The 18002-nt window shown below is 37.3% G+C and overlaps 1 protein-coding gene across 2 annotated transcripts in view; it reads left to right on the top strand.

Moving 5' to 3' along the window:
- The window catches only part of PPM1L (protein phosphatase, Mg2+/Mn2+ dependent 1L), a 333300-nt gene that overhangs the window by 189183 nt on the left and 126115 nt on the right, over window positions 1–18002 (top strand). For both annotated transcript variants that reach the window (XM_060011202.2, XM_060011203.2), the window contains exon 2: window positions 11275–11449. In XM_060011202.2, the coding sequence (XP_059867185.1) occupies window positions 11275–11449 (175 nt within the window). The remainder of the gene's footprint in view (window positions 1–11274; window positions 11450–18002) is intronic.

Genomic DNA, 18002 nt, shown 5'->3' with positions numbered 1-18002 from the left:
TCTATTGTCATAGCTACAGAGTCCTTTTTGATTAATAATTCATGCGTGTTTTATAATTCGTTATAACAGTTGGTCCCATTGGCTTCCTGAATCCCCAAGGACATTTTTAGTTAGCGTTATGCATGGAACTTTCTAGAATACATTTGTATAGTGCTCATGGAAGTTAAATTTTTGTCAAGCTTTATAGCCCAACATTCAGAAATGGAAGGGAATTTTATCAGTAATTAATTTCCTTTCAAATAGGGAATATTTTTCTTTCTGTAAACAAACGTTTTTCTTCTAATGATCTCAAGTGTATAGAATGTGAAACAATATCTTACTTCTTTTTGTAACTGCTGAAGACAAAAGAACTCACCTATCACAAATTTAACAAGACCACTCTGGCTGCGTGCTGCTTGTTTTCTCAACGGGTTTAAGAAAAACTCTACTGGTTGGCAGTTTTTAAAGTTGCCATCTCTCAGGAGAACTTAGGTGTGTGTATGTGCTTTAAAATAAAAGGAAAAGAAAAAAGAAGGACCGTGGAACTAATATAGTATGGCCTGTTTCCCCTGACTCTCTGGAATATGTGGGTAACTGAGGGCCAAAGAATTTATTAATCATCACTTTAGTAGTAGTAGTAGAGAAATAACCTCAACTTTTCTTTAGACTGTAAAAATATAAATCTTTAATCCCTTAGAGTTTGAATGTAGATTTCACCAAGATAATAAGAAAATGGACCACATGGCTAAACAGTATTTGATACCGCCGTACTGCGAGATCCCTCTCTCTCTCTCTCTCTCTCTCTATATATATATAGATAGATATATAGATATATATATAAGGTCTCCATCTGCTGTCAGGGAAGCCATCATTCAAGAAGTGGAGTTTTAATTATATTTTCATGTTGTAGCATGCTTGGTGCTACCATGTGAATATACCTCAGATTACATATGGATCAGATGACTGATAGAGTTATTAAAGGTTTGTCCCTTGAGGAATCCCGGAGCAATTGTCCTGAACCTATAACTTAGCAGTCATCATCTTAGTGTTTAAACTAAATGAAAACTTCACTCTCCATATTAAGTAGGTTAGGGTATATGGCTCCGAGTCCCTAGCATGCTGAGTGTCATGCCCTCTGTGGTGGTCATTTTGCCACACAACTGACTAGCATTTGCACGTCCACAGCTTTGGTTCTCCAGAGCAATCTCAAATCTCCCTAATAAGCATAGGATAGCATTGACACTCTTCAGGTTTAAGTCTGAGACTTTTTCCTGATGCCGTGTGTCTCGAAGGAATCAAATTTGCCTTCTTGAGACAGAATTATGAATTCAGGAGTGCAAGATCATCCTGTCAAAGAGGTTTTTCTTATTTGAATAACCCCTCCAGGTTAGAAGTGGCAAAGACTAAAAATGGAAAGAAATGACACTCTTGGCAGGCGAGAGAAAAGAACAACTCCCTTGCCTCTGTCCTCTTGCTGGTGGGCAAGGGCGCTCGCTCTGACTTTGTTTTGAAGTGCCTGGAGCCAAAGAGCAGTTGTCAAAAGTTAATGGTATGTTACCCTAAGAAAGATGGATGCCAAGGTGGACCTAAGTAAATTCACGTGCCGTCCATGCTGGCTGCTGTCAACTCAGCACATGTGCACTCACCTCCCTTCAAGGGCAGGGCAACCTTGTCTGCGATAAAAATATTACCTCCTCCTCTCTTCTGTCTTCCTGTGGCACGAATTTTGAATGATCTGCTTTATGATCTCTCTTTTATCTCCTGAATACCTAGCGACCATCCCTGAGGTACTGTTTCCTAAAATTCAGCTCTTTTCTACTCAGCATTTGCAGAATTGATTTCCCACCTAACCTCCCTTGTGTGTCTTCCTCATTGTCAAAATCTGCTTCTCCTCAGAGGGTCACTGATCAGATGCCCTTGGAGCCAGATATAGCACCTTATTGTGTGTGGCATCAATGTTAAATTTAGCCTTAGCATGGGTCCCAGGATCAGCCCCTTTGCTTTAGTCTCCTTTTGAGCCAGTCTTAGAAGCCTGTGTCCATTCATAATCGACACTCATATCAGAAGCAGCAGCACCGTGTGTTCCAAGCCAGGCATATATATTGTGTAAATATAAACTGAAAGGCGCTGCCATCAATTATTCGTCCCATTCATTTCAGTGGAGCTTGAGGATGTCTGTCTGCCAGATTGTGTGTGTGTGTGTGTGTGTGTGTGTGTGTGCACGTTAAATAAAAAGAAGGGGGAAGGGTAATTTATAAAATCAGATAATTGGAAAGATATTAAAATCCTGAAACTTCTTATCTTGGCAAAGCACAGCCTGGACCATCCTTGAGGCAAAAGTGGGTATTTCTTCTTAAGATGCATTTTCAAGGTTTTGTAATCTTAGAATCTCATCTGTTGGTTTTTCAAATTTGCTTTGAAATTGGGTCTTTACATCAGGATCAACATTTATAACAGCTCATTACAAACTTAATGATAAAATCCATTCCTTGATTTAAAAAATATCTTCTAAGTAAGAATTTATTGAGTGTAGGTGAAGCTTTCTTTCCTTTGAATACCATACCTAATTTTTTAAAATATAAAATTGTATGCTGTATACTAGGTCTTAGACTTGGTAGTAAAATAGAACATTTGATTGAAAAGAAGGGGGCAAAAAAACCTCCTACAACTATGAAATATGCAGTACTAAATAAAAATTGTAAGGCATGTTTTCATGGTTAAGGACATCAGAAGCCTATTTTTATTTTAAATCTGTTAAAGTTAAAATGAATAGTAACTTACCCTTGGCAAAGTCCTAGAGAAAAATACTAAAAGTGATTTGAACATAGTTCTAATTTACTCCTGATCTTTCTCTAACGGAGGGTCTATTAAAATTTAATTTAATATCTTTTCTTGGAAATAACTTTTGCCTCCCTGGAACTTGTAACCAAAATCATTAGTATGATATTTTTCTTTGGAGTTCTGTAAAATAATACTTTTTCCTCCTAGAGGTTTTTCTTTTTTTAAGGGGTGGTGGATATTCCATAAAATACAGAGAGGTGGATGGTTTTCAGGCTTACAGTTAAGTGTTCAAAGTAAATTTAATACATTTCACTGTACTCTGTTTTCCCATTGTTTTCAATAGCATCTCCATCATCTTTAGCTTCCAGTTTTGCAACACTGAAGCCATTTTATGGGTTTTTCTTTTCCATCTGTCACCAGGCTTTGCTCATGTGCTCTTCTCAATGGCTTTATCCTAGTCTGGGGCTGCTTTACCCTGCAAGAGAAGGGACCACAGTAGGCATTACCTTCTTTTTAAAATACAAAAATTTTTTTCTTTTCTGGTTCAAAAGCATTTGGTGATTCCTGCTCCAATCCACGACTCACTGCGTAACCAAGGATAAATTACTTAACCTCTCTGAGTCTGTTTCCTCATCTGTGAAAACCAGTAAGTGTTTTCATGAGGGTGAAATAAATAAACACATGTGAAGCATTCAGCACAGTGCTTGGCACATAGAAAGCGGTCAATCATTTTTCTATTTTTTTTATTTTAGAAAATTTGGAAAATGAAGAAAACTGTATAGAGAAAAAATATCACCCAAACTCTTACTAGTCTGAGATAACTAATGATTCGTATTAACGTAATTCAACCATTTTCCCCTCATATGTGTCGTAAACAAACTGCTTTGTAATCTGCTCTTCATTATAAACGTTTTCCTACATTATTAGTATTCTTTCATAACATGATTTTTAATAGCTGCATTGTATTCCATTTCTTGGCTATCCCATGGCATAATCAACCAATTTGTAGACAAACATTTATTATCTTGAATAATACCTTGATAAACATGTTTGCTACACAAGTCTTTATGCTCATCTTTAACTTTTTCTTAAAATAAATTCCTGGAAAGACAATTACTAGGTTAAAAGTGTAAATTACTTTAAAGTTTTTGTTACTTTTTTTCATTTGCTGTCCCAAAAGTGTCCGATTTATATTCCAGTCACAGTGCAGAAGGCCATTTTCCTTTCCTTCAGACTTTTTACTTGTCTCCCTGCTTTAATCTTTCTTTCGGTGCATTTTAAGCTCAACTGCAAGCACATTCTTACTCAGACAAGATTTGATAATTTATTCACTCTTTTTGATGTTTCGGTTGTTTCCTGTTACTAACTGCTACAAATCAAAGCTCCCCGGTTTAACAGGGAGTTAAAACTTCTCCACCTGCCAGCTCTCTCAGACTCCTAGTTTCATCACCTTCTTTTATGATTTCGCCCCGTGAACTCACATTCACTACTTTCTAGATTGCTTTTCTTTCCTCCAGCAAGAACTTCTTACCTTGAAACTGATCCTTAAACACCGGAATGATTTCCTGATTCTTTTTCTTCTGCCCTCTTTAATTTCTCTCCCTAGAGGCCTCTCAGCACTCACAGTAGCTCATATGTTAAACAAAATTCATCTCAAGATTCATGTCTGTTTTTGTGTTAGTTTGTAAAATGTGTTTTTCCAGTGTTTCACCTGTGTGTGCTGTTTGCATGTTAAAACTGCAGGTTGATGGCAGAGTTCTGTTCTCCCAACAGTGTCAAATCTAATGTGCTTCACTCAGCAGACGCTCGATAAATTAGAATTGACTGGCTAACAGGTTTTCTTTTTAAGATGAACTGTGAAGCGTTTAGCAGCTTTTGAAATGCACTTTTTTTTTTGCACTCTCCCTCCCTGTCCCCCACCAAACTCTTTCATATACACTGGTTATTTCTTAAAGAACATTCAACTGTTATAGTAAATAGCATTTTAGCATAATGACCTACTAGGTCAGCATTCTATCCACTAGGTTCCCAGAATTTAGATCCTCAATCATCTGCTTCTTTTATCGTTTTCATCCATTGAGTCCTTTTACAGGTATAGTATAACTCTAGCCCTTTTCTGTCTTCCAGACTGAAGTTGGCACGGGTGATATGAATGTATGCACATTCCATAAGAAGGTGCTTTGGGCACCTTTGTGCCCTACCTCACAAGCTTTTAGCTCATCTTTTTATTCTAGCTGTTAACCATCTTCCCAGGTGTAACCGGAACTGATGAACCTGTGTCTTCCCCTTTCTGTCCTGAGGCTTCTCTGCCACCACCTGGCGTATGTTTGGGAACCTACTCAGTTCAGACAAGCAAAACCTGAATGCCCAGGAGGAGTTAACACCCCTCAAGGCAACCCTTCACTCGACACAATTCTGAGGCATTCTACATGACTGCTCAGAGAGTCCCTAGCAGAATTGAGTTCATTGCCAAATGAAGAAATAAAGGCAAGAATGGAAAAGATCAAACAATTATGGAGAGGAAGTCATTAAATAAAGCTTCATATACAGCTTTGTATATGAAGTACATAATTTACCATGTTGGCATGTGAATGATGATTTGGGTTTCAGCCATTTACTTCCTAAAATAATGGCTCCAATAATGATTGAAGACCAGGTGTAGTTCCATTTGCCAGTAGAAAACCAGACTTGTATGCTGTTTCTAGAATCATGAAAGGAAGTTCTGATTGCAGGCAAAGAATTATGAACTGTCCAAAAGTTTTCTCTAAAAGCTATCTCAAAGTCCCTGATTCTTGGATACAGTGAAGATATTAAGCTTCTATGGTAGAAAGTACTGAACTGGGAGCTGGGAGAACACAAGATGTGTAAGATACAGTCTTTACATCAGCCAAACTGGGGAGCTAAAATACCTGTACCTCTATAAATACTTGAAAGACTGTTGATTGCTATTAGGTGGGTTCACTGACAGAGTTTATAGCATTTGAGCCTACTTTGAAGGGTGTGAAGGATCGGCCAAATCCATAATTTGCCTACTTTCACTCAAAGTTATTTTGAAGATACAGAATGATAACAGCATAAATTGCTCAGAAAAGTATAAAGTACCGCACAAATGCAAGACACTGAAAATCGTAACAAAGTACTGTTTCTGATAGTTAGGTTATAAGAATATGCAATTTAGGACTTAAACTTCTAGTAGCACTTATCATTGATTAAAGAATAGATAAGTAATCCTATATTTTAATTTTGTTTTTCACTTCATTTTTAGAATTCTAGTGAAGTTTTAAGACTTAAATTGCTATTTGTATTATCTATCACTTGTGCAATAATTCCAATCTCAGTTAATAATATGACAGCCTGTTTTTTTATTGAGATATGATATATTAGTTTCAGGTATACAGCATAATGATTCAATATCTGTATATGTTGCAAAATGATCCACCACAATAAGGTCTAGTTAACCACACATAGTTATGCATTTTTTTCCTGTGATGAAAATGTTTAAAATCTGTTCTCTTATCAACTTTCAACTAAGCAGTACAGCCTTATTAACTACAGTCAGCATGCTGTACATTATAACCCCAGGACTTATTATTTTTTTTGGTAAGTGGGAGTTTGATATCTTTTAACCACTCTCACCCATTTTGCTCACTTCTGGCACCCACCAGTCTATTCTCTGTATCTATGAGTTTGGTTTTTGTGTTTTTGTTTTGTTTTTATTTTCCACATATAAGCGAGATCATAAGGTATTTGTATGACATCCTGTTTTTTGGCATAGGTTTATGCTTGAACATAAGGTTTTGACTGACATTTGAATACATTTAGAGAATCACCTCAGTATAAAGGTGATTTCTTGAAATATCTTGATAGAAGCTAGTATTTTGCTAGAGTTGTTTCTTTCTATTCCTCTTAAAAAATCTTACCCAGAGGAAAGAACTCTATACAGTAGTCCCTCAGTATCCACAGAGGATTGGTTCTTGGATACCAAAATATGAGTCACTCAAGTTGCATATTAAATGGTGTAATATTTACATATAACCTATGCATATACTTTAAATCATCTCTAGATCACTTATAATACCTAATACAATGTAAATGCTATGTAAATAGTTGTTAAATACAATGTAAATGCTATGTAAATAGTTGCTGGCATGACAAATTCACTTTTTGCTTTTGGGAACTCTCTGGTATTTTTTTGGAATTTAAAAAAATTGAAGTATAGTTGACATACAGTATTATGTTAGTTTCAGGTGTACAACATAGTTATTTGACAATCAAGTACGTTACAAAATGATCACTACAGTAAGTTCAGTAACCGTCTGTCACCATACAAAATTATTGCAGTATTATCAACTACAATCATACCTCCGAGATATTGTGGGTTTGGTTCCAGACTGCCGCAATAAAGCAAATATTGCAATAAAGTGAGTCACGAATTTTTTGGTTTCCGATTGCGTGTAAAAGTTATTTTTACATTATAGTCTATTAAGTGTGCAATAGCATTATGTCTTAAGAAACCAATGTAATGTAACTCAATTTAAAAATACTTTATTTTTTTCATCCGCTGAGTCCACTGAGTAAGATAGTTAGGTAGTTTGTGATTGACATGTACACACTGCTATATTTAAAATGGCTAACCAACAAGGACCTACTGTATAGCACAGGGAACTCTGCTCAATATTATGTAAGAACCTAAATGAGAAAAAATTTGAAAAAGAATAGATACATGTATATGTATAACTGAATCACTTTGCTGTACATCTGAAACTAACACAACATTGTTAATCAACTATACTCCAATATAAAATAAAAAGTTTAAAAAAAAACAATTTACAGAAACAATTTCATGGCTTAAAATGAAGACTTTCTGAAAAAAATACTTTATTGCTAAAAAATGCTAACCATTATCTTACAATGTGGGGTTGCCACAAACCTTCAACTCTTAAAAACAAACAAACAAAAACAAAAAATTGAAGCACAATAAAACAAGGGATGCCTATATATTCCTTATGCTGTGTATTACATCTCCATGATTTATTTATTTTATAACTCGAAGTTCGCACCTCTTAATCCCCTTGACCTATTTCACCCAACCTCCCACTCCCTCTCCTCTGGCAACCACCAGTTTGTTCTCTATATCCATAAGTCTGTTTCTGTGTTCTTTGGTTTGTTTGTTTGTTTTTTAGATTCCACATATAAATGAGATCACATAGTGTTTGTCTTTCTCTGCCTAATTTATTTCACGTAGCATAATACCATTTTGTTGCAAATGGCAAGATTTCATTCTTTTTTATAGATGAGTTATATTCCTTTGTACATATATATACCATATCTTCTTTTATCCATTCATGCATTATTGGACTTTTAGGTTGCTTCCATATCTTGGCTATAGTAAATAGTGCTACAGTGAACATAGGGGTGTATATATCTTTTTGAATTAGTGGGTTTTTTCCCTTGGGTAAATACCCAGAAGTGGAATTGCTAGATCGTTTGGTAGTTCTATTTTTAATTTTTTGAGGAACCTTCATACTGTTTTCCATAGTGGCTGCACCAATTTACATTCCCACCAACAGTGCACAAGAGTTCCCTTTTCTCCACACCCTTACCAACACTTGTTATTTGTGGTCTTTTTGATGACAGCCATTCTGACAGGTGTGAGGTGATATCTCATTGTGATTTTGATTTGCATTTCCCTGATGATTAATGACATTGAGCATCTTTTCATGTGTCAGTTGGGCATCTGTATGTCTTCTTTTGAGAAATGTGTATTCAGGTTCCCCGCCCATTTTTTTTTTTTTTTTTTTTTTTTTGCGGTACGAGGGCCTCTCACTGTTGTGGCCTCTCCCGTTGCGGAGCACAGGCTCCAGACGCACAGGCTCAGCGGCCATGGCTCACGGGCCCAGTCGCTCCGCGGCATGTGGGATCTTCCCGGACCGGGGCACGAACCCATGTCCCCTGCATCGGCAGGCGGACTCTCAACCGCTGCGCCACCAGGGAAGCCCCTCCGCCCATTTTTTAAATGGATTTTTAAAATTTAATTGTATGACTTCTTTATATGCTTTGGATAATAACCCCTTATCAGATACACCATTTGCAAATAGCTTCTCCTGTTCATTAGGTTGCCTTTTTGTTTTGCTGTGCAAAAGCTTTTTAGTTTGATGTAGTCCCATTTGTTTATTTTTGCTTTTGTTTCCTTTGCCTGAGGGGACAGAGCCAAAAAAATATTGCTGAGATCAGTGTCAAAGAGCATACTGACTGTGTTTTCTTCTAGGAGTTTTACGGTTTCAGGCCTTAAAGTCTTTAATCCATTTTGAGTTTATTTTTGTATATGGTGTAAGAAAATGGTCCTCTTATTGAGGCCACACTGGTGTGCAGGGCTGGCCCCCAGTACAGCTGGCTGTAAGGACTGGCTACAAGTGTTGCAGGTGCTCTGGTGTGCAGGGCTGACCCCTGGGGCGGGAGCTGCTTTGGGGGGTTGCCGGTGCCTGCCAAGGGTGCCGGATGGGATGGGCAAGGCTGAGGGCCACGTTGGAGGAGCTCTGGTGCTGGCTGAGGGCACCTACCTGGGCTGGTGGGGCAGGGTTTCTTTCCAAATATTTTCTGTCTGCAGCTGGTTGAATCCACAGATGTGGAACCCACAGATACAGAGGGCTGACTATACATGAAGTTATACTGTTTTAGAAATGAAATGCCAAAATTTAACTCCACTGTAGTAAAAAATATAGGCCCGGTTCCAAGACCTCCACCATGATTTGAATTAAAAGGGTAAATCAGTGGACACAATAGGAAGGAAACGTGTGGTATGCTTTCAGTTATACTGAATACACCAATATTTGTTAAACGTGCATTATGGAATTATTTCCTGTACCTCATAGATATTTCCAAGGAAAAAAATTAAAGACGTGTTACACTGAATAGCAAGGTAGTGTGAATTTTAAAAGAGTTATTCTGCAGGATGTCTCTTCATTCTCCATTGTCAGGAGAAAATTGTTATGAAACTCTAGAATTAAATATGTTGTGCTAATGTGCTGAGTCCATTTACATTCTATGGAATAATTTTATTTGTTCTGCAGTAGCTGGCTGGCAGAGAAAATGAACAGTGTTTGGTGATATTTTAAAGTTGTAATTTCATCAGCAACCGACTTAGGGGATCCAAATGTAAGTCTGGAAATGAAGTGTTGTGTGCTATATTTGGCTACTCTGAAGACTGAAATACAACTTTTCCACCACTTCCCAGTGAGTTTTTCCTGAGAAGTCAGTTGTCATTGTTCTGGCAAGTTTCTTTTCATCCTAAACTGTGCTAACATTTAGAAGGAAAACTACGAAGGTTCTTTACCAAAAGAACATATTTTAAAGATAATTTTTTTTAATTACAGGAATTTTTAAAAAATATTAAACTATGTAGATGTGTCTTCACCTTATTCTGGGCCCATACCCCAGAGACAATCCTGTTTAACAGTTTCTTTTATTTTAGTTTTCTAGTGATTGTGAGTATAATTTTAAACAATATATGTATGCCTTCATTTATTTATCAACCTTAGACCCTATACATATGATGGAGGACTGCACTGTAAGAAGATGCCAAAACTCTTGGCATTCTCAAGAGATATGTTTTAAGAATTTCAATTCTCCTGAGTCATACATGCTGCCATATTACTTAATTTCTCCCTTAAAGTTCTACTTAACTTTAACTGTGATTCTTAACTGGAAGGGAAAAGAGTGTGCTATGGCCCCAGTCCACCAGAAGAATGTATCAGAATCTTTGGGAAGGTCTTTTTCAAAGTACAGATGTCTTCCTTCCTACCTCCAAGGGAAGCTTGCTTACCTGGTTGAAAGTCAGTGTGTGTAATTTCAGATGTTACTAGTTGGGAGTACACTGTGCAGATAATGTAGAAGCAGGGCAAAAAAAGTTAAGAATAAAATATATAAAGGCCAAGATATTTAAGTGGTGAACAATTCTTTTCAGGTTGAGGCATATATGTTTTAGGTCTCTTCGTTTTCTGTTTCTCCTATTATTCCGTTATCAGCCCTAGCAGAGGGCTTTCCGTTTTGTTTACTTTACAAGAGTTCCTGCATAAGCATTAATGAGCAGAGAACAACAAAGCAAAGCAGAGGTTTGGATGCCACAGCATAGGACGGCTTACTGCTGAGATGAGTTACTAGCTTATGCATTCTAGATGAGGGCGAGTCCGATTTATATCCAGTAAAATTACTATCACAGGGCCTTCTGGGTTCAGTGGAATAGCTGAAACTCTGAGTTCGACTCCATGAATGCCAGTCCATCACCTTTTGTACCTTTAAACCTGATAGAAAACTCTTAGAGGTCTGTAATTCTGTGTATTTGAAGATCAACCTTACTTGGTACAGTAGAGTCTAAAAATGACAACAGTGACAAGGATGTGATTGTCTCAGGGGTTGGTTCCACAGTACTTTGAGTTCTCACTACAGCACCTGAGGGGAAGTGAAAAGCCTAAGATGAGAAATACTCATGGGGTTCTCTACTTGTTTTATCTGCAGACGGCAGCTGAATATGTAAAATCTCGACTCCCAGAGGCCCTTAAACAGCATCTTCAAGACTACGAGAAAGACAAAGAAAATAGTGTTTTATCTTACCAGACCATCCTCGAACAGCAGATTCTATCAATTGACCGAGAAATGCTAGAAAAATTGACTGTGTCCTATGATGAAGCAGGTATGTTGGTCTTTAATAGACACACACACACAATGTTTCTTCCCTGAAAAAATTTCTTTTTAGATTTTGGTTAAATTAGGTCCTTTTCTTTGGTAGAAGATGAAGGGCAGACTGGATTCAAAGTTATATAACATGGATTAACAGTCAGTTTCTTCTCTGCAGTTTTAGTATCAAGATTTCATCAGGAGATTTCTAAAAATGGCTCTTAAATATCAAATCCCTTTAAAATTTTGGTTCTTTTCAAAATGGAATTGTTCTGGCCTTTTATCAACCATGTGCTCCTGTTGATTTAATCTTTTAAACTGTCACTTCAGTTTTGGATCCTAGCTGAAAACTTTTACATCCAATAATCCAAGAACTGTTAGTTGCCTCAAGTGTTATTTTTTAATTTCAGAGATCTTCTTTTCTAAAGAGGTACCATTTTTTTCCTGAAGTTTCAAGCTGAACTTGGCTTTCTTTTCCTTAAGCTCCTCAGATGAATCCTAGCCCTAACACCACACTGGACACTTTGGTTCACTGCCTTCCATAAGTTCATATTATCCAAAGGAGCTTATTAGTGAAGGCCTGGATAGACCTCCTTACATCACCATTTTATCTATTATGTGGTTTGTCGGCTAAAACCTCATTTTAATGAAACCAGTGCAGTATTACTTGGAATTATTAAAACCTTTAACAAAATTAGACTTATTCAGGAAAAATATCTTGATTAAAATTGTCATAGCACCCCTGCCCGCCCCCCCGCCACCCCAGAAATGGAGGAAAAAGGATGGGAAAATAGGTTTCTAATGGTCAAACATTGGTAGTATTAATTTCCTTTTTAATACCAGGAGCTTCTGTTTTTATTTCTACAGGAAGTTGTTATTTTACATCTCATTTTCTTTCACATGATCTTAAACAGTCTCAATGCTGACGTTCTTAACATTTGATTTCAAGCTTGAATAGCAAACCGAAGAGCAGATTTTTAAAAAAATGCTGCACATGCCTAGCCACTGATGCAGTTTTTCTAGTTATTAAGCTGTCCACATTTTCATTCAGCCTTTTAACCTCTTTACATCTACTTGATAGATACCCATTTCTAGCCTCACCCAGGACATCTCTACTCTCTCTGATTCTCCTTTGCTTTATTATGTTTTCCAGACACAATGGCTCTCTTCTGCCTGTTGGGTATTTATTTATTTGGTCTCTGTATTTGTCTTGTGTTTAACATTCTTCTCTTTGGAATTCTCATTCATCTCCTCTCTCATCCCCAGTGGAGTAAAGTAAGGCTATGATCAGCCCAATCAAAATAATATTTAAATTTTCATAGCATCTCAGAGATCATAGAAGTCAAATAGTCCATCTACTTCCTGTCCCCATAATCACTTTTTAAATTTTATTGAAGTATAGTTGATTTACAATGTTGTGTTAATTTCTGCTGTACAGCAAAGTGATTCAGTTATATATATTTTATATATATATATATATTCTTTTTCATATCTTTTCCATTATGGTTTATCACAGGATATTGAATATAGTTCCCAGTGCTATACAGTAGGACCCTGTTGTTTATCCATCCTATGTATAATAGTTTGCATCTGCTAATCCCAAACTCCCAATCCTTCCCTCCCCCACCCCACTTCCTCCTTGGCAACCACAAGTCTGTTCCCTATGCCTATGAGTCTGTGTCTGTTTCATAGATATGTTCATTTATGTTGTTGTTTAGATTCCACATATAAGTGATATATGGTATTTGTCTTTCTCTTTCTGACTTACTTCACTTAGTATGATAATCTCTAGGTCCATCCATATTGCTGCACATGGCATTATTTCGTTCTTTTTAATGGCTGAGTAGTATTCCACTGTATATATGTACCACATCTTCTTTATCCATTCATCTGTCAGTGGAGATTTAGGTTGCTTCCATGTCTTGGCTATTGTAAATAGTGCTGCTATGAATGTAGGGGTGCTTGTATCTTTTCAAATTATAGTTTTGTCTGGGTATATGCCCAGGAGTGGGATTGCTGGATCATATGACAACTCTATTTTTAGTTTTTTGAGGAACTTCCGTACTGTTTTTCACAGTGGCTGCACCAATTTACATTCCTACCAACACTGTAGGAGGGTTCCTTTTTCTTCACCCCCTCTCCAGCATTTATTATTTGTAGATTTTTTAATGATAGCCATTCTTACTGGTGTGAGGTGGTGATACCTCATTGTAGTTTTGATTTACATTTCTCTAATAATTAGTGATGATGAGCATCTTTTCATGTGCCTGTTAGCCATCTGTATGTCTTCTTTGGAGAAACCTCTATTTAGGTCTTCTGCCCATTTTTCGATTGGGTTGTTTTTGTTGTTATTGAATTGAATGAGCTGTTTGTATAGTTTGGAAATTAAGCCCTTATTGGTTGCATCATTTGCAAATATTTTTTGCAAATGTTTTCTCCCAGTCCGTAGGTTGTCTGTTCATTTTGTTTATGGTTTCCTTTACTGTGCAAAAGCTTATGTTTGATTAGGTTCCATTTGTTTATTTTTGCTTTTACTTCTATTGCCTTGGGAGACTGACCTAAGGAAACGTTGGTAGGATTTATGTCAGAGAATGTTTTGCCTATGCTCTCTCCTAGGAGTTTTATGGTGTCATATCTTATGTTTAAGTTTTTAAGCCATTTTGAGTTTATTTTTTGTGTAGGGTGTGAGGGAGTGTTCTAACTTCATTGATTTACGTGTGGCTGTCCATCTTCCCCAATACCACTTGCTGAAGAGACTGTCTTTTCCCCATTGTATATTCTTGCCTCCTTTGTCAAAGATTAATTGACCATAGGTGTGTGGGTTTATTTCTGGGCTCTCTATTCTGTTCCATTGATCCATATGTCTGTTTTTGTGCCAATACCACAGTGTTTTGATTATTGTAGCTTTGTAGTATTGTCTGAAATCTGGGAGGGTTATGCCTCCTCCTTTGTTTTTCTTTCCCTCAGGATTGCTTTGGCAATTCTGGATCTTTTATGGTTCCATATAAATATTAGGATTACCCATAACCGTTTTATAATGAGAAAACTGAGACCCACAGATTTGCCTGAAGTAACACAGTTACTTAGTTGTAGAGCTGGGACTCCAACCTCCTCATTGCTAATCCAGCTGGGCTTTCACCATATTAATGCATGTTCTCATTCACTCAGTAGTCATTTGTTGAATGCATAGCAATATGCTAGGCAGTTGGAAGAAAGGGGTATGAGTATAGAAAAGGAAAACAGAGACCTTCCTTAGTAAAGTCTAGCTGGGCGCTGAAATATAGATATATGACTTCTGAAGAAAAATCCCTGAGGATTTTGAAATAAGTATGCTCTGTAATATGCACAAGCATTTTAAGTTAAGCTGAGGGGATGTGGTGTAAAGGAATAAGGAAAGTGGCTCAAGTTTTCAATGGAATTCTTTAGGGGAGGCATTTGCCTAAACCCTGAGGGACAAACAATGAACATGGGTTTGTGAGGAGAAGAGAGATGCAGTCCATGTGATGAAGGGACCCAAGGGGACACCAAGACGGAAATCAACATGAGCTGCAACCTCCCACCACTCAACTTTTCCTTCCTCAGGAATAATTTTCCACTCACCTGCGCTGTTGTTGAGCAATGATTAATCTGCAGAGGGACATTCGTACGTGACCCTTAGGAACAAATACTTTGGCATGGAATTAATCTATCAATAAACTCTACAGCATGAAATAGTGGAAAGAACTACAGGATTGACAGTTAGAGGATCTAAATTCCCAGCCTTTCCTGTAGCTTAATACTGGTATGATTAATGCCTAGAGCCTCTGTTTCTTCATGTATAAAGTTGGGCTAATAAAATCTCACAGGGTTATTATGATAGTAAAATATATTATATTTGGGGAAGTCCTTAGTCCTTCATATTGCAAATGCCACTAGCGCTGAATGAGAACAGATTTGGATCTTGTCTACCACTGAGACCAGTTTAAAGTGCTAGTTGAGTTTTTTCTTGACATGCAGTGTTTGGGGAGACAGAGGCAAATTCTTAAAAATATCTTCAGAAGCTCTGAGAAGTCAGGCAACAGCTACCTTTAAATCACCCGCTCCAGGCTCCGTTTGCCCTTGGTCATTCCTGCATGAGGTGACACGTGAATGTCACTGTGAGTTGTGAAATCAAAACACTGCCTTCTCCTCCACTACCCATATATGAACATATGAATGATTTTATTCCAAAAAAGAGGAGAAAATATCAAAAGTTATTACTATCTAACGGAAAAAAATTTCATCACGATACAAAGGAATCAGGACAGAAAATTGGTAATAATATCTAACACCTTCAAATACAAACATCTTACACTAAGCCACTCATTTGCTTTAAACTGCTTAGCTTCTTTCCATGCTTTCCCAGTTTTACTTCCTTGCATTCTTAATTCAGCTCTCCCAGTTTTAGGAAGTAGCTAATTGTTAATTAGACAATATCCTGGTCTCTTGAGAGGTTAATTTGTCTTTAATGCTCATCCACTGATAAATCAGCCTGAGCGACTTAATGACAGTTACCACCATCTGTGGCTTCTAAACTTCTAAAAGCAGTTAATGAAAAAAAATCCCTAGATGCTTGTCTAAAAGCATTGGCTCAGGACCTTTTGTCCCTCCTTTCTCTTTCTCTCTCAGTATCCTCTCGCCCCCTTTAAGTACATATATATCTTAATGCTTTACTCATTCACAATTCAACTCTCCAGCAACCTGACATACTTGAAATCCAGCAAAAAATGGGAAGAAAGCTAAAGCCACATGCAACCATACCATGTCACAGAGGCTATAGTTTCTCACCTAGGATTTATATATTATTATTTTATATAGTTCTGACCAGTTAGGTTATATTTTCCAATGTGACATTTTCTTTTTAAAAATTCTTTTTCTGAATTTGAGTGTTACACTTTTATTGCAGAAATAAATAGAAATAAATAGAAGGGTATAATCAGAGACTAATAATTATCTGTAATCCTACCATTGTAAACATTTTGGGTATATTTCCCTCACTCTAAGCTTTTTTTTTTTTTCTTTTGCGGTACGCGGCCCTCTCGCTGTTGTGGCCTCTGCCGTTGCGGAGCACAGGCTCCGGACGCGCAGGCTCAGCGGCCATGGCTCACGGGCCCAGCCGCTCCGCGGCACATGGGATCCTCCCGGACCAGGGCACGAACCCGCGTCCCTTGCATCGGCAGGCGGATTCTCAACCACTGCGCCACCAGGGAAGCCCTTTGGTTTTGTTTTTGCTACTAGGAGTAATGCTGCAATGAATACATACATTTGTCTGCATTTCATGTGACTCTAGGGAACAGACTTTAGAAAACGTGCGTGTAGAATTAGAATTAGAAGGTGAGGGATGGGGATGATACTTATACTTAGACCAGACAGAGCAGCAAGGTATAAGAGCAAAGAGCAAATCCATAGAAATCCATAAAAAGTAGTCATCATATCCCCAGCATTGCACACTACACTCTAAGTCAAATCAGCATTCACAGACCCTGTATTACAGAGTTGACATCATTGATCTCCATAACGGTGGCCTTTATTCACAGAGAAACAGTTCAATAATGTTAATCATATTCTGTATATAAAAATAGGGATTGTATAAACCAGTTTATAAAGATTTTCATCCAAATGGTTTATTTTTAAGTTTGACTGTTAATAGGAATAAAGACGTTTTGTAGTATAATTGAAAGAGGTCTTGGAGCCAAAAGACCCAGATTCTATTCCTAGCTCTGCTGCCAACCAAATATATGACCTTGAATGAGTCACCAAACCTCCCTAAAGCCTATTTCCCTATAAATCGAACGTATGAACAGGATCTCATTGATGTCTTCCATTTCTAAAACTATGATTCTGGTATCTTGACAGTGGAAAACTCAGGCAGCCATAGTTTCTGCAAGGTTGCACTTAGCTTCTTCTTGAATCTTCTGCTTTCTCTGTTGCTTTTCTCCTCTCTCCCCAGACAGCCCATGTAATTTGTTTATAATATCTGACTAAAAGAAGACCACCGCTTAGCTATCCTGGCATCTGCACATGAATTTGCCCAGGCATACTTTTGTTGGTGGGAAGGGCAGTGAGACTGTATGAGTGAAGCAAAATTAGATTTTGGAAGGAAAGGTTCTGAGCCATCGTTCATGGATTCTTGTTAAGATTGCTTAGATATTTTTATTAGCACTTACTAATGCTAAGCAAAATCTAGCATGAGAAGATATGGTTTGCATTTGATCCATTAATGTTTTTATTTGAATGGGAGCACAAGTTCATACACATTTCAATAGATTGGGTTTAGTAGAGAGAAATTTCCAAGGAAAACAGTTGCATGACTTGAAGAGATCAAAATAGCATTTCACACTGTCTCAGAGAGCATCATGAACCTAAATATTTATCATTTGTCATAGTGGGCAAAAGTTGAAGGGTTGAAATAGCCCGAGAGGGAATCTTTTCTCGCATTATTTATTTTTATGCTTGTACATTATTCATATTTCTCTAAGCAATCTCAAATCGTTTATAATTTTTTCTTAAGTTTGGGCATAAATAATCCACACATTCCCTTGTTAAAGTAC

This window comes from Delphinus delphis, chromosome 4, assembly GCF_949987515.2.
Source record: "Delphinus delphis chromosome 4, mDelDel1.2, whole genome shotgun sequence".
Taxonomy (NCBI): Eukaryota; Metazoa; Chordata; class Mammalia; order Artiodactyla; family Delphinidae; genus Delphinus; species Delphinus delphis.
Note: the sequence above shows the minus strand (reverse complement) of the source record. Positions and strands in the feature narration are given on the sequence as shown.